Source organism: Galendromus occidentalis, unplaced genomic scaffold (assembly GCF_000255335.2).
Source record: "Galendromus occidentalis unplaced genomic scaffold, Mocc_1.1 scf7180000075388, whole genome shotgun sequence".
NCBI classification, from domain to species: domain Eukaryota; kingdom Metazoa; phylum Arthropoda; class Arachnida; order Mesostigmata; family Phytoseiidae; genus Galendromus; species Galendromus occidentalis.
The window spans coordinates 507298-529529 of record NW_003803378.1 but is presented as its reverse complement, the minus strand read 5'-3'; the positions used below and the strand labels follow the sequence as shown (position 1 = coordinate 529529).

Below are 22232 nucleotides of genomic sequence, written 5' to 3'. Positions count from 1 at the left end.
TGGAGGTTTCGGCGGAGGATACGGTGGGGGACTCGGCGGCGGATCGGGAGGCGCGGGAGGAGGACTAGGAGGTGCAGGAGGATACGGAGGCGGCTACGGGGGTGCCTACGCCGCTGCTGCGACTAGTAACTCGGCGGCTGCCACGAAAAACGACGCGAAAAGTGAGGCCGTCACCGCGACCTCGAGCGGAGTGAGCCAGGGTGAGGCTCCCAAGAAGAAGAAAGCCTGATTTGAGTCGACTTGAAAGTTCCTACGCTGAGTCCTCGATGCTCTGCAACTGTAAAAAAAAACATAGTATACATCTCTCTGTGAATTTTTCCGCTCAAAGCACCGTGTAGGCAGAGACACCTGTAAAGCAACAATGATGTGTGATATTATATGGATGAGGAATAAATCGTGAGTTCCATCCGGAAAGTTCGGGCCGTCCATCCTTTTTTGGAGGCCTTCGAGGCGCGGCGCTCTCTTGAGATGTGGAGTCATCCCTATTTTCCGACCGTGAAAACCCATTGGTAGGCTGCTGATTGTGAGATTATTCACGCTCTCTTGGATGCCCTCGAGCTGCTTACATCCTAGGCGATCCACGGGGCAAGGACGCCAGTAGACCTATGGGGCTGTCGGGGAGCGTATAGTCTCCGCGCGGGGAATCACTGCCTGACTTCCGAGGGCTCTTTACTCCTATCAGGCTCGTTGTATGGATATCGCTGTCCGAGATTATACCGATTGGGGTTCACTAGTTCGCGTCGCCAGGAGAGAGCTGTATCTCCGTATCGCTTCGGAACTCGAGAAAACCTATCATCTTTCGGAATGTGCTTCACTATAATCGGTATCGCAGTCGGCACATCGAGCGGCCATGCACACAATTCCTCGAGCGTTCGAACGAGTGATCGTTCTAATATCTGTTTGATAAGTCATGACGGAATCCACGATATTATGAGAATACTCAGAATAATAGGTACAATGATTTCAAACAGCCCTCAAGAAAGTTTCCCAGCGGGAGCCACGGGAATGATGGCGCGAATGCGAATGAGAGTTTTCCCCGAGAATAGTTCCCGATGCTCATTTCATGTTTATCAGATCTTCCCCTCAAGTTTCGCTGACGCTTTATTGGCCCCGTCGTGATACAATGATGGCGGCAGTAAACATATTTGAATGGGTCGCAAGTAACAAGGGACGGCAAGCTTCTCCTATTATGATAGAGAGCAATCAGTGCCGCTGTTCGAGAGCAGTTCGAAGGATGAACGACAACGAGAGAGTCTGTAGGCATCTTATGGACTCCTGAGGCGGTCGAGGGCTCCTTCGTATTCGGCTACTTTCCCGTAGGTGAGCCTTCGCGAATCAAGACGCAAATGTCCGCTAGCCCCCATAGATCAAGATCTGCTTCTCCAAGACCTGATCGCTGGACAATCACGAGATTCATATTCTTCATATTTGATTCGAGTTTCGAAGCAGGAGGCGGAATAATCTACGAGATCGTCCGGAGACTCGGACGGCTGATGAATCTCTGTTTCAATTGACACGGATCGATGGTGGAACAATCTATAAGCAGCATCGTTACCTTGAAGATAGAATTCTGTAACAACATCCTTCGCCTCGATTGGATGCTTGGGACCCTGACTCGACATCAAAAGAAAAAGCAGCGTCAGTCGATGTCTGACCGAGGGTCTCAGAACAAATGCGGCTTCGTGACTGTGGTAAGTTTGCGAATAAACGGTTGGTCCTCGGATGGCTGACGCGGGTAAACAGAGCGATGGCCGTGTGCATACTGCTGCCCGGACTATTCATCATCAGAGACCGTAGAAGCTGTTCGAATTGCTTCCGCGTGAAGGTGCGACTTCTCATTTGCTCGGAGCCTCGTTAGTTACGAGTCGATTGATGATTAGGGGCTCGTCTCCGATCGGTCAATATTTCAACCTTGACAACCCAATTCATGAAGATTCGCCTGGCTTGAGAGCGGGAGCTCCCAGTGACCGGGATCCCCCTCGAGCGGATCCGGTGGTGAGCTACGGAGACCGCCTCGTCCTGTTGGAAGGCATCTCCACCGCACGCTCCGAGATCCGATGTCGCGCCATGAGTCTCGATAAGCCCTTCAGCGAATCTTATCCGCCGCAACAAAAGAAGAGCTTAATCGAGCTTCCTTGAGGCATATCTGAACTCCCCTGAAGAGAGCGATTCAATAGAATCTCGTCATAGCGGACACTTCGTTACGACTGACCGGTTGCTCGGTCGCGAACAAGACGATGGGATAATCAATGTTAAGGGACTCGGCTCTAGCGGACCCAATAATGGCTTTCCGGGTATCAGAGACTGATTTCCAGGCCCCGGTCCCATCTTCTCCCATGCTAATCGAATCGGTTACACGGGACCTATTCTTGCGAGCAGGGAAATCGCGAGCGAAACTCCTTGAACGATTTTCGAGGTTTCTCGCTGTCGTGAGCGCCATGAGAGAGGCTGCAGCGTTGTTTCCGATTATTTTCACCCTAAATTCCAAACGAGAGCCCGAATCCGGGTAAACCGGTCCGTTTCGGCCGGTCTCTTCTCGTCCGTTATCGCGAGGCTCTATTGTACTCGACCCGCAGAAGTCGATCCGGTAAAGCTCAGGGATGGCGGTTTGAGACCTGAATCAAGGGAATGGATCCAGCTCGGAAGCCAGTTGCGAGGGCTCTGACTCCGAGCCCGAAAGCTCGCAATAATCCGGGAAGGTTCTCCGACCCGCCCACACTGATCGATCCGGAGGGTTACTCAAAGACGAGAATCGAATCAACAGTAATAGCGATCATCGTTTCGAAAGCATTCCATCCCGCTATCCAGCGTTCACTGACATGCATTGAGACGACGTCACGGTCATGTTTTTTTTCATGGAATTTTTTCTCGACAAAGAGGGGCATTCTCGATTGATCCACAGCCAGATTACTGGTCGCTTGACCAGCCCCTATCATTTGGTGGATTGTTTGACGTTGTGAAAACCATATTGTGCTCGGCAGAATGCCGATATGAAGAATATCCCGTTTCCAAATGAGCGGATCCAAACTCTGTCCGCTCGTTTGTTGATTCGCTCGCTCAAATAGAGCTGCGGTCTCGGCCGGGATCTCATTACAAAATGATCCAGCCAGTGATCGGGTTCTGCGTGTTGGGCCTCGCGATCGGTGACCAAATCGTCAACGGAGGAGTCCGAGGGAGTATCCCCGTGGAAAGCTCGACCTCAACGAGTCCTTATGTTTCTCAAACACAGAGCAGAACATCGAACGGGCAACTTCCGACCAACTTCTCCCCAGAGCTCGGACATCAGGCCGGCGGTTACCGCGGATACCCACCAACGAGACACGGTTACTTCAGCTTACCGCATCCCCAGCGTCAACGACCCCCCTACCTGATGCAGCAATCCGTACCAAACCCTGTTTACGCAAGTCCTCTGCCGGGGGCGGAAACGTCGGTCCTTCATCCGCTGGGAATGATCAGATATCTCATCAACAGAAATTATCCCTCAGCGCTAAACCCCTCGCAAGCCTCGAACGGCTACCCGGCACTTCCCCTTCAGAGCTTCACCCAGCCTCAACTCAACATAGCTGCAGCTCATCATCCGAAAACACCGACTAATTACCTCGAGCCGTGAAGATCGCACGTGGTCGGCAAAACATGCTGCTTCCGGAGAACGTGCTAATGAGGAAGCCACCAAGAGCAATAATTGTGGCTTTATTGAACTTCCCTCGATGTATTTGCGTGGCAATTCGGTCTTCGAAGCTCGCTGCCTTCAGAGTCCCATGTCACGTGGGATCGAGTGCGCCGTGATATGCAGCGGGCAGAATCGTGACTTCAAGGATCTCCCCTGAGCACTACAAGCGCTCCGGAATTTATTGATTGGATTATCAATATACTGGAGCCGCCCGTTCTCTCACCTCCCAATGCCCTGGGAGTTTTCGGGATTGGGGTAGAGAGACTCATCAGTCATCAGCATGAAGGAGAGCAGTTGCGGCGGTGTTGCGCCAGAGTCATGGGTGATTCTATGTAAAAAATTATTTCGTCTACCATGTAAGGAAGGCTATTTATTCAGATCTGGAAATTCGTAGCCGTGTGTGCCAGCTTTTTGAAGGAAGACTCATTCTCATTCTTGCCAGTCCATGAACTCAGCCATGAAACTTATTTTCTCCAGCTCCGAAATCTCTGCTGAGAGCGCATAAGCTGTTCCGGGCGTGGTGACGTTCCTTGGATTCAGGCAGAGTGTACATGCGCCGCAATTGCCTATGGGGGCTTTCATGTACGCGACCATGTCTGGATTCAGCGAGTCTTGAGGGTTGGCTAGCCGGGGTATGATGGAGCAAATCGTTAGCGTCCTTGGGTGTCGCGTCGCAAATTCGGGTGGGGTTGAGCTTATCTTCGGAACCGAGCCGGTCACAGTAGGGAGAGCCGCGGTGACCATTTTAACCGGTATAGACACTATGTTGGCGGTCCCATGGTGATGGTCCAGCACGGAACGTAAATACGCGGCTTTTAGTTTCCTTCCCTGAGACCAGCTTCCCTGCAGCATCAGGGGGGGGGGACGTCTTTACCGTCGCAGATAGAAAAAGTACGGCGTCTCATGATTTTCGGTACCGTAACGTTTCTTATATCTGATAGGGGTGTCGTCGACGTCTTCAACGGTGGACTCGGCCGCGGATGCGGCCCGTAGTAGTTGGTTGGGAATTGTGATTGCATTCTAGGTTTCATGCGACCTATTATACACGGATATAATTCCGATTGTGAATCTGATGTTAAAACGCGGTTACCACAGGTACAGTTGATCGGGAGAAAAGTCGTGTTTTTGTCCAGGGTAATCGGTTTGCCTTGTTCTGCGTATCAAGAAAACGTCTGCCTCGAGCCTGGAGCAATGTGCGAATGATCGCTTCTAGCGAAGAAAAAACTCCAAGCTGACGGCGCGGCTGCGGTAATTCCTAAGCCTAACAGCTCCGCTAGGCTCCATTGGAATCGAATTTCTCGCTGCAATCATAGCTCTGAAAGAAACTATTGACATAGATATGGGGTGGAAGGGCGATGAGCACAGGTACCTCAATCGAACAGGCGAAGTATCTTGATTTTTCAAGGGTTCAAGTTCCAGTTAGCTTCGCTCACGGTATTCAGGGAAACGTGTGCCTCAAGCTTAGGGCAACAGGCATCGCACGGAGCGATCGCTTCTAGCTAGAGACAAGAAAACTGTGCTCTCTTGACGCGGAGGCAAGTCCTAACGGGTTCGGGTTGCGACGCATGAGCGCAAGCGCAACAGCGCGTGCGCAAGGGGCGCTCGCGTCACGGCTGCGGCGGCAGATCAAGAGGAATTCCCAGATCATCAAGTGGATCCTCTTGAAAAGATGACTTCGGTGTCGAAATGAGGTTCGAGCTGGTGATACGCTTTCAGGCAATGGGAGGGGGTGTCCGTGCTTCACAAACGTTTTAATTGGAATCGGTGAGGATTTTTGACTACAGACAGAATGTCACACAGACCTAGCGTTTTATATCTGGGGGGATTTATTCGGAGGAATATCATTACGACGAAATCGCTATTTCCTGTACGAGGTATCCCACGTCCCAATGCCCCAGTCACCGGACCCCGAAGAAGTCTCCCAAGGATGAAGCTTCTCTTTTGCATTCGCCAAATAAAATTTCCCGTTGGAATCGACAAGTTGGCTGGTGACCGTCCTTTGTCTGTGAAGGTTTGCCAGTCTTTCCATCAGGAAAATTCTCCGAGGGCTTACTCGCGAGCGGCGGAAAATCTACTTGCAGCGGAGAGCCACAGGAAGAAAAGCCATGGGGCGCGATTCGTGCAGTCTCCTTCTTGGCATTAGGGAAGTATTTTTTTTCTTTCCGATGTCGGATCGATTGACCCAGGGTTCAATGGGTAGTATCAATCGGGAATCGATCAATCGCTCTCATGCTGCAGCGGGAGTCTGCGTGGCCTATTCCCCATTCAGAAGAATTCTCCTGTGAGCCCGCTGAATTACTCGAATTTCCAGATTTCCGTCCAGACTCGAGCTCAGAAGCTTTTGCTGCGTAGAGTCTTCAAACTGACTTCTTGTGGGAGCCGACAAAAAAGACGACGGATTAGTAAGATTCAACGTTTGCATCCGCGAATGCATGGCAGATGCATTTGCGCGAGAGCAAACTTCAGCTGCTTCCCTATTCACCAGAGTCGTGCACAAAGTTGTGAGAGGTTTCACAACTCGACTTGACTTCAGATCCACTTTTGAGTGGAACAAATTGCTCGGCGGACGGAGAAGATGAATGTCGACTCACTCCGGAGGAGGGTGAGGCGGATTCACGATTCTCAGTCGACTGAATATTTCATTGACAACACGCTCTCATAGCTAAACTCCGAGTGCGCGAAAGCTGGCGTCTGTGTAAAAGTCACCGTTCGGAGTCAGAGCGAATGATGCGTCCCGGAGCGGAAAACAGATACAGGTATCTCGAGAAACGTTCGCATCTGTTATACCGAAGTTCGGCGTCCACCTTCTCATTACCCAAAGCTGTTAGGAGGAGAGCTTATTAGTTTTCATTATCGTACACACTGCTCCCCGTCTGCGTCCCCGACGACTCCGCCTCAAGGCTTGGCAGTCTCTCTTCTCGAATCGGCGGAAATCACGGAGCCTTAAGGAGAAGACGGCGATCCCTCAACGGTCTTCTCCTCCTGGATATCAAGGATGTCCTTCCTTTTGGATCCCAAGATCTCGTTCCGAAAATGATCACCGACTCCAGCAACGCTGTTGAGCATACCATACCGTATTGCGATGACATATCATCGGACCAAGCCGAGAACCGCAAGAATCGATTCGCCCCGGACGACACAGAAGAGCGCATTCGAAAAGATCGAGATTGCAAAATTAGGTAGTCTCCCCCGAAGCTTGACTTTCGGTCTGAGAGTCTCGCGGAGAGCTTGCATATGGAGTTTCCGGCTTATGACGAACATACTCTTTGCAGAAAAGAGGTCGAATATTCAATTTGTCATCCGAGCAGTGCAGCGGAGACGACACGTGGGGCAAGGCTGATCACCGGGACGATAGAGGTTGAGCGAATGCGGGAGAGGGGTCTATTCGGAAGCCCTTCATTCCGGATAAATTGAGCGAATCGTTTCCCATTCCGTGGCATCAGGTTTCGTGAACTCGAGAAGTTACGAAGTTCTGGGTGCCAATTACGTCATTCGATTCTTGCCAACAACTTTTTAATCGAGCGAAAACGCGTCTTTCGAGTCCAAGGGAAATTCTGCATCAGCTCGGAAGCTTAACTTCACTTCGCTCGCCAAATGGCAAGTTGTTTGCTATTGCTCGTTGAACTGTGATATTTGTTCGCGTGCGCGTTGACGCGGTGCTTTCGTTCGGACCGGAGAGAGAAAGCACATTTCGAGCGCTCGCTATTCTGTCTGAGCGTCAGATTGTAAATCAGTGAAGCAGCTAAACTCAATATCAAAAATGGCTTTTATCCGAAATCAGCGAAGGATGAACGAATTCTTGCCCCAACTTTTTTCCTCAAGGCACTCACAGATATGCCCATGATTGGAAGACTTCGCGCTGAATCGACGAGCGGACAGCTTCGTTTCGGAGGTGCTCCATGAGTCAACATCGTCGAAAGCTCCACAATCGCTGGAAATAACGGATGATCCTTCGGAAAAAGACCCGTATCGCGGCGTTAGGGGGACGAAAATAATCGAATGAAAGCATTCGTCAGTGTCCAAAATGAAATTTAATATTTTCTCCTGGATGTCAATAGGATCATTTTTAGAACAGGAATCTTTCTGAAACCGGAACAACGATTGCGAACTCGGCTCGGAATCCGCGCACGGAGACGATACAAATTGGTCCTCTTCGCTTGATCAGAGGAATATAAAATTCATCGAGACGCGTCCGGAATGGTACGGAATCCGGATCGAATTTTTCCATCCGCAGCACTTCACCTCGGACTATCCCGCGACCGTGTCCGAGATCACCACTGACCAATTGGGCTCTATGTTTCCATCATGTGGGTCGAGGGAATATATATTTTCGCCTTGACGTGTGCAGGAACTACAAAAGAGTTGAGCCGCGCTCGGGATTTCCATCAAGAGGCCTTCACCGACCCCAGAATCAATCAAGTAGAAATCCCGTCAGAATTCCCGAAAATTCCCGTGCCGAATCGATAAAATCATGAATTTGACGGGGATAATTCCCTACAAGGTGACACGCCATTTTGTGTTTTGAGGCAGCCTTTCCTTCGAATTCCACTCGACCACTCACAAGTTTCGAGGTCAAGAAAACCCGAAGATCCTTAGCAGGGGAAAGGCGGGCAACGGTCGCACCATTGAAATGCGAGTCCGTGACATATGCGTGTCACGGACCCCGAGTGTGCCAGAATTCAAAGAATCGAATCGAATCTTCTGAACCGATGGAGAGCGAGCTGCACGCGGACCGTACCATTCAAGGATCGTCAATCATCATCATGAGTTTTCGGGATTTATCACCCATTTCTCCGTGGTAGCTCTGGGTGGTTTGTCCGAGCTTAATCAGCGACGTAAAGATCACGGGTCATTGAGGAGCGGGTGAGCTTGAAATGATATGCGATTCCCCGCTCCGGAAAAATGCTGTCCGCAGCAGAATTCCCAGCTCTTGTCGAAGGCTTCGTTCCGATAAGTACGAGTCTTGTTTTTCACAAGAGACCATGGGTTCGTAGTGCGAAAATTGCGTCACAGACCGTGGTCACGCGAGAGGCAGCCACAGTAAAGACACAGAATAACGATCCCGTCAGATTTGCATATTAATGTCAGAGCACCCCTCAAGTCTCAGCGACTGTGCGCGAGCAAGTTAACTCGCTCACCCACTGAACGAGCAACGGGCGAGTTAGCCACGCAGCGAGCTTTCCGGTGAGAGAGTTTATATAAAGAGAATATCGCCCACCCCGCCTCACAACTACCATGCTTCAAAGCTGAGAATGTGGTCTGCCATAGTATCTCTCTGTGTTTGTTCTGCTTCTGCGCAATTCAATCCCTTTGGTTTCGGTCATTTTCCCGGGCAGCAAGGCTTCGATGGGTACGGCTCGTACGGTAATGCCGACTTCAGTCAGTTCCAGGGCGTGTCGTCCAATGGGGGAGACTTCAACGCGAACTCTCTGACCGGCTACGGAGTGCCTCCAAGCGTCAACTACGGAGACCCGAATCAAGGATTCGGTCAGGGATTCGGGCAATACGGTGCAGTCCCGGGCGGCTACCCCGGTCAGGGACCTCTCCCCCAGGACGGTGGACAAAACCACCCACAACAAGGCGGTCCTTCTGCAGGACAAGCCGTTCAGCACGAGAACAGCGTACAATCGGGCAATCCTTCGTTTAACCCCGGGAATCAAGGGCAGGCGCCCGTGATCGGTCAACCGGGACAGTCCGTTTTGAATCCCGGACACCAACACAACGTTGGGTTGTCCAATCAGATAAACGCAAATCAGAACCATGCCCAAAGTCACCTCGCCTCCCAACAGTTAGCGCCTCAGCTCGAGCATCAGCACCAAGTTTCCAATCAGCACCAGGCCGCTCATCTCCATCATCATCAACAACAACAACACCACCATCATCATCAAGAGCCGCAAAGACTACATCAAGCACCGGGGTCTCATGGAGAAGCTCAGATAGGAAGCGGTCACGTTCCGTCAGCCCATGGCGCCCCGTCTGGTGTTCATTCAACGGTTCCGGAGGGTCAGTTCGAAGTCAATTACAATGGGGTGTCCCAGTATCCTGAACAATACCAAGGACAACAGCTGGGACTGCAAGTACCACAACAGTACCAACAGCAAACTCAACAAAACCACAGAGAGAAAAGTGCGAGCTCCCCGTCGGCCGCGTCTGCGCCCCTTGAGAGCGGTAGTTTCAGGGGAATCCCGCTAGAAGCTTTCGTGCGGCAGAATTACGCCCAACAACCAATTCAGGAGCGGCCAGGAAGTCAACAACATCCCCACGGCTCGAGTGAAGCGCCCTCGCAGGGGTCCCACGACCAGACGGAGGAGAGCACCCAGAAAGAAGTCAGCAAGTCCTCCTGAATTTCTCATTCAAGAGTGGACTCCCCGACAGCTCGAATACATTTCTGAGAGCCCGACGGAAATGAATAAATATTTGAGTGCTTTGTACATAGTCCGAGATGGGACGCCAAAACTTTATTCACGATTTTTTTCGATCATCGGAGTCTGAGCCTCTCCGACGCGGGATTGGTCAACGGGCCATCGTAGCCCGCTTGACGCGACAATGGATTGTCGTTGTGGTATCGTGATTCTCAGCAAACGTAATGCTTCTAGATGATCTTCGGGTGTCTGTAAGTCGGGGATAAAGCACGGTTTCATCAGTTCCTCTCGTATTATTTAGCATCGATCATCCCTCTTTCTCGCATGCTTTGACTGGTCTGACATGCGTTTTCGCTGTCCTACGATCCAAGAGGATAAAATTGGAATGGGTAGACTGATAGACACAAAGTTCTGGAAGCCTCGAGCCCCATACTCACCGACTGCAACCATTCCATGCGCTTTTCGGACTGCTCTCTCGACTTCCGTTCATGTTTCTCGACGTAAACAGCTTTCTCTGCTTTCGACATTTTTTTCCATTTGACGGCGAGTTCGCGAGCTCGGAGCTGAGGGGGAGGAAGTTCCTCAATCTTTGATCATGACTAGGCTTCCCAAAGAACCGCGGTTCTGAGCGGTTCCTCGCGAATCCCTATACACGCCCAATGTTCACGACTATGGGTTCGAAGCGGACCAAAACCTGAGCACGAAAGCAGAGGATGAGACGATTGAAACATACTTACCACCATTTTGTGCGCTCCCACCACATGTCTGCCCATGCTTGGTGCGCCGAGAATTTCCTCGTATTCATCTTCCGTCCTTTTCGTCCCCTGCAGAAAGAATGATGTGTCATTCCTTGCGCTACCACCACAACTCTAATCAATCGAATACTGCATGGACGACGTGAACCGTCAACGCAAAAATTCATGTCCTCACATCCTCATGTCGGTAGTGCTCCAGGACGAACATCTTGAAGCAATTCAATGCAGCTTTGGGCTTTCCGGTAACCTTTTCGAGGTGTCTGACTTTCCGATTCGCTAGGAACCTCTCGCGGGACGCCATATACATGACACGATTGAATTGATCTTCTTCCGGTAGGCTGTTGAGGAATTCTCTCATTTGATCATCGAACGTCGCTTTGTGTTCTCGCAAGCGATCTCTGTACATCTGGAGACGATCAGGGGGGTTAAAAGTCAGGGGCCATGTTCTTTCAGAGGAGACAGCTCGTTACACGACAGTGACATTATTGTGATCTGCGTTTTGTCGATCAATTTTCGTACTTGTTTCTCCTCGTCTGAGAGGGTCCCCCACGCTTTGCCAAGCCTGATAGTCTGAATCTTGGTGCTCAATCCCAGTATGGGATTTTCTTTCACGAAGAGCGCGAAAACGGTACGATAATTTGACGGCGGCTTGATCATGAGCCTCTTAAACGGTGTCCTGGTTTTCCAACTGCAAGAGAGGATGCCGACCTGAACTTGAGCATCCGGTCGTTGATATTGATGCTAGGCTGCCACATCCGCCAGAGTACACAATATATATAGTTCATATCGATCGCAATATAATGTAGACTCAATCTTCCCGTAGGTAGTCCTGGGGGATGACATTGGAAAATCCCTTCAGACTCATAAACTCGGCTTGAGCTTATGTTTGAAGCGTGCGCGAACTTACTTGAAGTCTGGCGATGGTTCAGCGGTCGAAGCAGGTGAGGCCATGGTCCGAACGCTCGACTCCAGCCCAAGACGTAGTTTACCTACTTGTCTGACCATTGAGATCATCCTCGTATTGGGGGAATTAATTATCACTCGAAATGTCTCTCATTGTGGAGTACCATTCGCATCTGAGCGCAGCTGCATCAGCTGTTGGGTTGTGTTTATAGAGGGCGCTCGAGTCTTCGAGCAGAGGTGGATGGTGAAATGATAGGCCGTTCTGCTCACGTGTCGCGAGGCGCGCGAGGAGACTGATGACGGATGAGCTTCTCGGAATGTGTCACGGAGGGCGATTCGGGAGCTGGAGAGCTATGCAAGCGAAGCATATTTTCAGGCAGCTCATGGATTCTATACATCTGACTGCTGTTCATTGATTGTCATTCGCCATGAAACGTGCCCCGCCGGCGGCACGGCCGAATTCCATAGCCTCGGGACCGGAGAACGGTGCAGAGAGTTGCTCCGAAAGAGAACCCATGAAGCTAGCCGAGCTCTAACCTTGGAGTCTTGCAATCCACAGGAATCAGTTGATAGGCCGGCGATCGCTCCCCAAGATAACTTGACTCCCCCCACCTCTCAACTCGATGGAGCTTCCGAGCGCGATACTCACCCGCGAGAGCCCGCGAGAGCTCCTGGGATGCTTGTTTAGGTAAGGAGCGGTTATTGATTTCCCAGTTCGGGTTCCCATTCACTGACCTCCACATTGTCCTCCCCTCCGACCCAGCCCAGGAGGATCCCAGTCATAGGCTCATTCACCTTCGTGAGCGAAGACGGGAGCAGTCCCCTGTCCTATAGTATCAAAGTTGGGAAACTCCCTAAGATGTAGGCATTCCCATCTTTACGAGGACACGGTGTTGCATGGGGCGGTAGATACCGATTCAATCGCCTGCCGGAATCTGATGAACGGATGCGCACCGAGGCCCGGAGGAAGAATTAGCTAAGTCTTAACGAATGTTGAGGATGCATGATGCATTTATTCAATGTGATCCATATACAAGTCATGAGGGGGTGAGCAAAGGATCGACGGAAGTTTTCCCGTGACGGGCATGGCCCGTCTCTTCTTCGGCTTGGCGCGGCAGAAACGGCGAGCGGCTGCTGAGAACGTGAGCAGTCTATCGAGGGGGTCATCGCCGGGCTTTGGTGCTGTAAAATGACTAAATCAATGAAATCATCCCGTTGTTGAGATGTCTCGCTCATCGCAAACGAGAAACATTTCCGATGTTCAAGTGTGTCCGTCGAATCAGGAACTCACTGTCTCTTCAATGCTCTCTGGTCGTCATCCAGATCAACAGGGGATCGCTCCCGACCTCGTTCGCGACTACGTTCCGAGAGACCGTTTTTGTCTCTCTCTTCGCGACGGCCTCGTTTGCGTTCGCGCACTTCACCTTCTTCTCGATCTTCTTTTCTCCGACTCCGTTTCCTGGGGTCGTCCGCTCCGCCATTACCGTTCGGTTCTTCTGGCTTCAGAGGTCTGGGAAGAGGCTCTTCACTCGTACGAGTCCTGCGGAAAACGAGAAAGCTTGGAGTGTCGACCAAGACTGACCCGATGTCGAATCGACGTCCAACGGGTCGAGCCGCTCTGGGGCCATCAAGGGGTGCCATATACCTCGTCAAGGAAGGATGCTCCGCAAACGGAGGAATCGATGACTCGAGCTCGAATCAGGAATCCCTGTACCACTTGACAGAGTTCTGCTGGGTGCTCGACTACGATTCTCGGCGAAATATCAGAGTGCCTGATTTCTACTCACGGTGGCTTAACCTTCCGGACTTCTTTCGGCCGAGGGGGAGCTGCTTTGGCGACTTGTGCCGGCAGCGGACCACTCGTCGTTGGAGAAGCAGAAGTGACGCCAGTGCTCGGCGCGGGTGTTGTCGTTGTCGTGTTCGGAACAGTCGGAGCCGCGGATGCGGCAGCCGGAGCAGCAGCGGAAGCTGTGGCCGTGTTGGTGGGTGCAGCCGCGGGGTTCGCTGCGGCTTGCGCTGTCGAATTTGATGCGATGACTTTCTTGACGATCGCGGCTTCCTTTTGGTGGAATTCATGTTCGGGCACGCATTGATTCTTTATCGTTTTCAGATGGCCCGAGTACCTGAAACGGAAGCGTTTGTCATTGATTTCGGGCGAATCGTTCTCGACCATGAGATTGACGGACAGTATGCACGGAGCGAAAATCAGAGATCCATGCGGGAATTCCCCCCGGTCATGTGAGACTCACATGCTAGCCAAGGAGAAAACATCTTTTCGGTTCTCCCGTTCCTCGGTCTTTATCTTTTCGACTCGCTTATCGAGAGCCTGATACAGATTGCTGATCTTCGGAAAATGAGGGATGAGTTTGGTCAACACAATGAGTCCGTTCTTCAGCTGTACGTCGTTGTCGCTCTCCAGGCAGATGACCAGAGCCTTCGTGAGCTTGTAATGCCATTTGTGACATACGTGACGGTAGTTCTCATAGTCGACGTCGTTGTCCCGGTGACTATTGTCGCCCTGGGCGCCTTTAAACCGAGTGACGAATCCCGGGTACTGCGCGCATTCCTGATTGAAAGTCTCCTTGTCGGCATGCCATCGCATCATAACGTCCAGCAGGGTTCCAAGAAACAGACCGTAGTAATACGCCTCAGATTCCGTACACAACGCCACGGTGTAGGTGATGTCACAGAAAATTTTGTCGAAACAAATGAGCGTCGAGAAATTCTGGGTCTTCAGCTTGTGTAGGGTGTGAACAAAGTGGGCGCAATAGACCGCGTCCATTGGGGAAAATCTACACCGGGGAAAGAGACACAGCTGGAGGAACTGAGTGATAGTGTCGTTTTTCAGCGTGTGAGATATGAACCAAGAATCTTTGTCCTGCCGGAGACGCGTCATGACGTGCACTACGTGTTCCTCCTGACGCTGAACCTCTTCTTGGAGCTTGTCCATCAGTGCCACACAACGCTCCCGATCCTTCTTTTTCTTCGCTGGAGCCAACTCCTTGTTTTCCTCGAGACTGGCGACTTGCATTCTGAGCTTTTTGAGCTCACGCTCGTACGCGTCGTTCGGGACAACGACGTCGCTCATCGACAGAGTCCAAAACGCGACGTACAGCTCGCTGCTCAGATCTTGCCAACATTTCGGAGGATACATGGGCTTGATCGCGTCGCTAAGCGGTCCTGAAAAAAACGCATGTTCTCTGTCGTATTTTAATGCTCCGATGTACCAGCCATTGATTATTTCTCGCTCATCGAATTGAATGTCGGAAGGTCAAGAAAGTTCAAGAGTTTCAAAACCTGGGCCATTGTTCATCCAGTCGTTCTTCATTCACGAATTCTCGAGTCTAGAAGATAAACTCAGAACACTCACCAAGCACCGCGTTCACAGCGTCGACGTACATCTTTGACTCGACTTGTTTGCTGACTGATTCGGTTGTGGGTTGATTTTTCATTTCCTGGAACTTGTTCTCAATCGTCTCCATCAAACCAGGCCTGGCCAGGAAGAAAGCCACGTCGGCGGTCACCCCGTGTTTCGATAGGAGTTCGCCCACCGGGGGTAAACGGTGCTCACTGGAGCTGTAGTTAACCAGGAAGAATTGTCCTAGAACAGATGGTAGTTTTCGAGTCCGTTCTTTCAAACACATTCAATTGATTGACGATCTGCTCGAGAATCAATCCGACTAAATCACGCGGATTGTTTCGATATACGTACCGAACTGGAACAGGACTTCCTGACAGAGATCGTACATTTTGCCTAGTAGTTTTATATGAGCGTCGTCGATTTTATACAGGATGTACTCTTTCTGCTGCGCTACTAGGAGACATAGGGGAACGGCTAAATCCAGCTGGACTAGAGCGTCTTTGAGTCGTTGGCTGCTTTTTTTCACGTTTTTTACTTGCGTAAAATAACCGGCCTCACTCCTCAAAACTTCACCTCCGTACATCGCATCAAGCTGATCGTGGGTCGGCTGTTGCATACACTCGATACCCGACATTTTGTACACGATTTCCTTGAGGACGAGCAAGTCCAGGCTGGAAGGTGAAAGTCCAAGTTAACTGATGGTTTCCGTCTTCCGATCGATCGTCCAATCTCCATATAATTAATCGTCGATTACAATGAGAGCTCCGATTTCAACGAGAGAGCATCGATTCCACAGACAGCTCTATCTTAATTTCCCGCCGGACAAACTTACAATTTTTCAGCTTTGATCTGATTAGCCAGAAGCGCAAGCAATCCACAGAGGTCGATGTTGTACTTCTTGAATACTGTTCCGCAAAAGCTGGCGATGGACCTCAACCAACCACTCACGGTCACACCATCGTCTCGGAAGCGGTCTTTGTTCTGCGTCGCTAGAGCTTCAACTATGCAGAACGCCAGACAATCGTAGGATAAGCTCGTCAGGAACTTCAACGAGTCCACCTTGAGGGATAGAGGGACTCCGGTTCACTCTGGGATTTCTTGGGACGGAAGCTCATACAGTCGGACAACTCCCTGAATTTACGTCATTCCTCTCCCCCTCGGCTGTCGCTGTAGATCGAACACTCACCACTGGACCGATGAGATTGTCCCAGATCTGTGCTTGGGAAAGCATGTAGCCAAGAACGTGACACGGGGAACAGTGGGCTAGCTTCGCGATTTGTCTTCCACACTGCTTCGCGGTTTCCTTGGAGAGCCTTTTCATGATATGACGCGACCGTCTGGTCGTGATTGCTCTTTGTCGGATCAGCAGAGGATGCGGTGACTCCAACTTCCAAGAGGCGTACAGACGATACCTTAAAGACAAGGAATTCAGGAAACGTGAGATTTTGTTCCCTCCCGAGCGGAAATCCTCTAGTCGGACTCGGGTTCCGTTCTTGAGCCACGGAACCGCAGGCGGAATTGAAGGAGATAATCATTCTCACCTCTGCTCGTACGAGTAGGTCTTGATGACGCACCAAAGTTCTTCAGACACGCAGCAGTTCCCGGGCAAGAGCTGCAGCGACGGTAAGAGGGCATCGTCCATCAAGGTGAGAATGTCGAATTCCAGACCCTCTGTATTCTGTTCCTTCTTCTCCTCGGGCTTGAGCGCCGTGTACGCTTTACATAGGCGCACAACTTTACTAAGCAGGATAGGATCCTTGTGGAGCATCGGACCAAGCAGACAGACGACAGGAACAACTTCTTTTTGGAAAGCTTTAAATGTCGAGATCTGATCCGTATGAGCGACCCCCTCGAGTTTCTGCTTCGCGGAAATTTTCTTCCGGTAAAGAGGGGCGACCGTCGAGTTCTTGCTGTACAAGGGATCGATGATGTAGTGCAACGTGTTCATCATCGTTCGATTGACTTCTTCGTTGAGCATTACAAGAGGCGCCGGGATGAATTCCAGCAGCATGAGGACATCTGACCACGCGCCGACATGGACGAGGGCGGCCAGCAGTGAGAGTTTCTGGAAACTTTCCTCTTTTTTGTTGGACTCGTCCAAATCGGTCTCGCCCTTCTCAAACTCGGCGTACTGTTCGGGAGTCATCGCTGCGACGTTCCGCGCCCAGGCCTTCGCCGCGGCGACTTCTTCCCGGAACTTCTCGGCCAAAACCTCGTTCGCTGGGGAGAGCTGCAAAATGGGAAATGGAACCGTTCAATGCGATACCGAAAAAGTTCCCACCACCGACAATCGCTCGGATCCGGCCGATCACTCCAGCTGAGGTCTGATACTCACAAGTGGAAAAATTTGTTCGGTCTCGATGATTCCGTTCTTGATGAGTAGAGCGCAAACCTTGAAAAGCGTCACCGGCGTCTGCGAAGAATTCTGCTCCGCATCTTGATAAAACGAGAATTTGAAGCCCATTATTTGTGCGACGTTCCCTGAATCCATGCCGAATTCTTTGAGAACGCCGATGAATAGTTCGTGTCTGGAATGAGCAGTCGCTTCGGTGAATTCCAACCCGTGTCGCAGAAAAATGAGCGAGCACGCCCGTGGTGGAACTTCGTCGTGTAGGCGCTCTCACCTGTCCAATTGATTTTCTAAAGCTTCGAGAATCGTATCGATGACACGATTCGGGTCGAGGGAAAAACATCCGATCAGAGCCTTCAGAACGTTGACCAACGCGGCAACATCGGTATGCGTGCGACAGAGAAGCTCGGACATCAACTTTGCGTAACCCTCGCTTTCCTCACGATGCAGGTTGAACTTATTTTGTTTGTAACTGTGGGGAGCAAGATCAGGATTCAGTATGAGCGAAGATCGTCGATCGCATGATCGAAACCATACCGCGAGTCGCACCGTTCTTGAGCCGAGAATCACTGAACTGAATGCACCGGCAACGGTTCAGGCGGAAATCTCTAACTTACAATAAACGAGTTTTGACTCGTATCATCTTTTGATTCGCTGCTTTCGGATTCTTGACCAGATCCGCTTCGCCTAGAAGGTCCAAGTCGAGACGCTCCTTCATCAGGTCCTCATCCATCGTTCCGGCTACCGCTTGGATCAGCGCCACGAGGTTCGGCCTCGCTTTCGCTTCACACTGAGTGTGAGAATCCAAAACTTGAAAGACATCACACAACGTGTCTTGGAAGGAAACGGTGATTGGTAGAAGTTTCACCAATTTCGTCGCAGATTGCGAGCTCTCCAAGAAAGCCTCCAGCATCGAGAGCAGCCGAGCTGTTGCCGCTGCAGAAGACAAAAACGAAAAATTTGATCAGATCGAAAACACTTAACGGTTGAGACATTTCTTTTCGCATTCGGAAATCGTGCAATCATTTTTCTCCCTCGGTAGGGATTATCCGTCCCCGACTGACCGATGCCTTCGGCGGTGTGACTTCCATTTTCCAATCGTTGGGCTATTTCTTTGAACGCTGTCGATCTGAAAAGTTCAAAGCTCCGAATCAAAGAAGGTGGATAGGTCGAGGCATATCCGATAGTCTCACGGATACTATGTACCTAATGATGAAAATCTAGGTCCGTGAAATCGTGTGGAATCTATCCCAGAGTCCGGGCAATGAAATCTTCGTCGAGAGTCAAGAGAGCTGAACTAAAAGCTGTGTTCAGAGAACAAGGCTCTAATCAGTCAATCGGGTTCTCCGGGGGCGGCGAAGGATGCGCTCAAAACCGAGCGTGACATTAGAATAATTCCACGATCGGACCAGGGACATTCGCAAGGAATCCAAGCACCCTTCGTTCAAGATGGCGCGAACGTATTCGTGTTTGGCAGGGGTATCGTGGATTTTTTTCCAAAAGAAACCGTCGTTTCTCAGCTCGGGACTTCCCACATCGGAGCTTGTTTTGATTCTGCCGGCTCAACTGCAGACACTGGAAACTCGAGCCGGTATCGTAACTTCGATCTCCCCGCAAGATTCCGGAAGGGGCATCAAGGAGACCACCCGGCCTTTGAATATCGCTCCTTCAATCATGGGTCCCGCTGTCAGTCTCTGATTGAATCGCAGGAATTGACCTCCGGTGATAGCCTGCCTAATCGTACAGTGGGGACCCCAGCATATCTCTTCCCTTCGAGCTGTCGTCGAGGATATACCCGAAACCACTGAGAATGGTACAGCTCTTCAACTTTTGCTTCCTCTGAAACTTGAAGCCGGTTCGCGAGAATGATGTCCGCGCGCCACATGACTCATCCGGGGTCCCTCGAATCCCTCGGGCACGGGAGTGATGTTTCACGAGAGCAGCCTCCCGTACATGCTCTCGACGGAAGTCGCGAGGTTTCAGAGAAGTACTCACATTTGATTTGAATTCGACTCAGAGTCAATGTCTTTGAAAACTTTGACGAGGCCTCCGTCTCCAGCGGACATTCTGGATGAATGGGAGAAAGACGAACAACGGCTTATACCCAATATGGGATACACGAACTAATCGTGAAGCCGGAGGATGATTTCTTCGGCGAATCGAACCAGCACACGGACATCACCAATCACCACCACTGCCACCACTGGGAAACAAGTTTGTTTTCGCCGCAATGATGACATTGATCTGAGAGCCCGTGTTGTCTTCGTTCGCGCTCCGTTCTGCCGACTCGAGCGCGGTAGATCCTTCTTCGGTTTTCTGTACCGGTTCAAAATCGAAGCTTCTGCCGCTTGCGATGTGAAAATGCCCGATAAACACGAGAAAAGGCCAAAGAAACTCTATTTTCTGTTCGCGATTCGCAAGATTGAGCGAAACTGATTATCTGCGCGCTCTAGGGATGAAATATCCTTTCATCTTCTCCCTGGGCATAACTCCTGGGTGCTCGTTGGTATTAGATGGGGTACGGGCCGTCTCCTACTCCCCAGCGAATAACAACGATTACGGCATATATGCTCCAGGAAGACGAAATCACGCGACGACTTCGAAGGGACGAACTTGGGATCCCACGGAGAGAATCTGCTCTCCCTTCGGTAAATCCGCCTCTGAGACAGCCCTCGCTTAGGGAACCTCGCGAACGATCTGGCATTCTCGCTCAGACACACCGCCACCCAGCTCTGAATGTTCAAATGAATTTCAGAACCCCGAGCGCGACGTGATACAGTGGAAAATATTCCAATGATGACCCAATCTCCGATCAGATTCCGGGAGCTATATCGAGAGACAGCCACCAAGACTGTCCGAATAGCATTAGTCGGGGAGGCTTGCCATCCCCGAAAGGAGAAAAGTAATGAGTAATGAGGAAGCTCGTACGTACGTTACAGGCGGGCCTGGAGGTAGGTACGTCGTGGTGTCTCAATGGGCTTTCTGCGTCAGAAGCCGGGAATTCCGGTGCGGGCCGAGAGGGAATACATGAGCATCGCCTGGAAGGAAGTTCGGTCGCGAAACCCCCCTCCCCCTGAGCATGATATCCGAATGTCTGAACGGAGGGACTCGCTGGAGAATCGACTAACCATATGTCGAACCATCCTGACAGGTCATCCCGAGTTCCCGCTCATTGTTCGATCCCCTCATCGAGATCATCAAGATCACAACATCAAGATCGATTCCCTCCCCAGCACAGCGCCATCATCATAGCGGAATAACCTTGTCGGACTCATCGACTCGATCCGTCGAAGGCTAAGAAGTGTTGATCTCGGTCTCTTCTCGGAGCCAGTAACATTTTCCCGCCGATGCGGGAGGCGCTCTGGAAGACCCCTATGCTGAGGAGCTCAAGGAAAATCCTGCGAATGTCTGGGCAGAGAAGCCGGCGGCGGCCCCCGCCATTCGATTGACGTCACTGAAGAGTTTAACTAAGCTGAGACTTAGTTAAACTGGAAAGACCCTTGCTCTTTCGTTCAATTTTGGCTCAGTCTTGCGGGTGAGTCGGGAGCTATGTGCGAAGAAAAATCACCGGGTCTTCCGATATATCTGACGATGTTCTTGTTTCTTGCTGTCTCGCATCTTCGCCCACCAGAATATAAGCATTCTCCGTAACGGCTCCGGGACTGGAATCTCCCCCCCGTTGATTCAATCGCGAAGATCACAGAGAAGCTTCACGACTCGGGAATTCATGCCTTGCTCCCCATGGTGTCATACACACGACCCCGACTCAATCCGATCAGGCGGCGTGGAGTCCATTTCATTTCGTCGATGACAAGTCTCGATTTCTCCGTAGGAAATCGTCTGTCTAGAGCAGTCAAACGATGCTGCTCCCTCTTTCGAGTCGAGCTGTAACGTTGGCCAACTCTCGGAGCGGTTCTCGAGGTCGCCGATCCTGATAGCTCCGTGCCTGATTCCTGAGAAAGATATCTAGCTCCTTCGTAGATGCGCCTTGCACCCGTATGTCGTGCAAAGCCGGACACTATGAATCAAGAGCTTCAACTCAATATTCTCGTCCTTGGACGGCGTTTTCCTTGCATCCCCCCCCGCTCGCTTCCCATGCTTTGGGTCGCTTTTTCGTCAGTCTTCAATGCCTTTCTGCCAGCCTTTTCCCAGTATTTAATAGCCTGAAGTCCCGATCTCTAATGATGATGAAGAACCGTGTCACCTCCATCGGGATGGCGCCCCAAACATCAACTCCGAGGTGCTCTAGAATATTCCCCTCTTGATCTGGCTGGATCATTCCGGATCCATCTTGAAGCCCTCTTGCGTCATCTGAGTAGGATTCGTATGGAATCGCAAGCTAATGAGGGTAATATTCCAGAGGCTCCCGAAATGGACATATGGGGTGCTCCCCGATGAGGAGGAATTCGGTATATGATCATTATATTGACTGATGCCGTGTCCCTTTGCGGGGACTTGACGAATGAGCGAGCATGGGGAACAGGGCGAGGGGTCGCCCGATCCTGCTCAAATTCCCAGCAAAAATCATCGCCATGATTGTCTTCACGCTCCTCGCCCATTGCCGGATTCCGTTTCTTTAGAGTTTCTCCGGCGTTCTCCCATGCATTTCTATCAATGTATCAGGCGGAGTATGATTCGATGCTGTTCGGAGCATACCTACGAACCTACACTGAATTAATTTGATCGTTCGAGTCTAGTTCACGTCTACGATCAGGTGGCGCGTGTTTGGGATTCGGTTCGAGACTTGAGGAGAGAGATGCGGCAGCAGTAGCAGTCTCTCTGTATGTGTATCCATTATCCATCTCCTGACTGTGTGTGAGAAGTGCTACAG

At 51.1% G+C, this 22232-nt stretch overlaps 4 protein-coding genes across 4 annotated transcripts in view; 2 read left to right on the top strand and 2 right to left on the bottom strand.

Moving 5' to 3' along the window:
• Window positions 1-229, top strand: part of LOC108864001 (glycine-rich cell wall structural protein-like) — a 433-nt gene extending 204 nt beyond the window's left edge. Inside the window, exon 2 of the mRNA XM_018638828.1 lies at window positions 6-229. Within this exon, the coding sequence (XP_018494344.1) occupies window positions 6-229 (224 nt within the window). The remainder of the gene's footprint in view (window positions 1-5) is intronic.
• Window positions 230-8765: 8536 nt separating this feature from the next.
• On the top strand, window positions 8766-10014 carry LOC108863979 (protein transport protein SEC24-like). The gene is made up of 2 exons (XM_018638803.2): window positions 8766-9507; window positions 9679-10014. The coding sequence occupies exons 1-2, from the start codon at window positions 8923-8925 to the stop codon at window positions 10012-10014; spliced, it is 921 nt and encodes a 306-aa protein (XP_018494319.1). The 5' UTR covers window positions 8766-8922.
• Window positions 10015-10128: 114 nt separating this feature from the next.
• Window positions 10129-11884, bottom strand: LOC100898440 (nucleolar transcription factor 1-A). The gene is made up of 6 exons (XM_003737008.1): window positions 11695-11884; window positions 11307-11475; window positions 10963-11193; window positions 10770-10856; window positions 10470-10595; window positions 10129-10281 (listed from the first exon to the last, which is right to left on the bottom strand). Exons 1-6 carry the CDS (start codon window positions 11799-11801, stop codon window positions 10129-10131), a joined length of 873 nt encoding a protein of 290 aa, XP_003737056.1. The 5' UTR covers window positions 11802-11884.
• Window positions 11885-12977: 1093 nt separating this feature from the next.
• On the bottom strand, window positions 12978-19467 carry tho2 (THO complex subunit 2-like protein). The gene is made up of 13 exons (XM_018638719.1): window positions 19397-19467; window positions 18466-18530; window positions 18019-18337; window positions 17676-17873; window positions 17387-17579; window positions 16593-17281; window positions 16238-16463; window positions 15884-16110; window positions 15403-15722; window positions 15061-15291; window positions 13940-14870; window positions 13478-13813; window positions 12978-13230 (listed from the first exon to the last, which is right to left on the bottom strand). Exons 1-13 carry the CDS (start codon window positions 19465-19467, stop codon window positions 12978-12980), a joined length of 4059 nt encoding a protein of 1352 aa, XP_018494235.1.
• Between the last annotated feature and the right edge of the window lie 2765 nt (window positions 19468-22232).

What these genes read in the sequence shown, in the direction of transcription:
- LOC100898440 (XM_003737008.1), bottom strand. Translation starts at nt 11,801, where the DNA reads ATGATCTCAATGGTCAGACAAGTAGGTAAACTACGTCTTGGGCTGGAG. An exon ending in GAACCATCGCCAGACTTCAA is followed by an intron (nt 11,476 to 11,694) that starts GTAAGTTCGCGC and finishes CCTCTCTTGCAG; the next exon opens with TTGGAAAACCAGGACACCGT. An exon ending in GCATGGAATGGTTGCAGTCG is followed by an intron (nt 10,282 to 10,469) that starts GTGAGTATGGGG and finishes CCCGACTTACAG; the next exon opens with ACACCCGAAGATCATCTAGA.
- tho2 (XM_018638719.1), bottom strand. Translation starts at nt 19,467, where the DNA reads ATGTCCGCTGGAGACGGAGGCCTCGTCAAAGTTTTCAAAGACATTGAC. An exon ending in CAGATCAAAGCTGAAAAATT is followed by an intron (nt 15,723 to 15,883) that starts GTAAGTTTGTCC and finishes TTCACCTTCCAG; the next exon opens with CCTGGACTTGCTCGTCCTCA. An exon ending in CGCTGTGAACGCGGTGCTTG is followed by an intron (nt 14,871 to 15,060) that starts GTGAGTGTTCTG and finishes CGTTTTTTTCAG; the next exon opens with GACCGCTTAGCGACGCGATC.
- LOC108863979 (XM_018638803.2), top strand. Translation starts at nt 8,923, where the DNA reads ATGTGGTCTGCCATAGTATCTCTCTGTGTTTGTTCTGCTTCTGCGCAA. An exon ending in AAGTTTCCAATCAGCACCAG is followed by an intron (nt 9,508 to 9,678) that starts GCCGCTCATCTC and finishes CCGGAGGGTCAG; the next exon opens with TTCGAAGTCAATTACAATGG.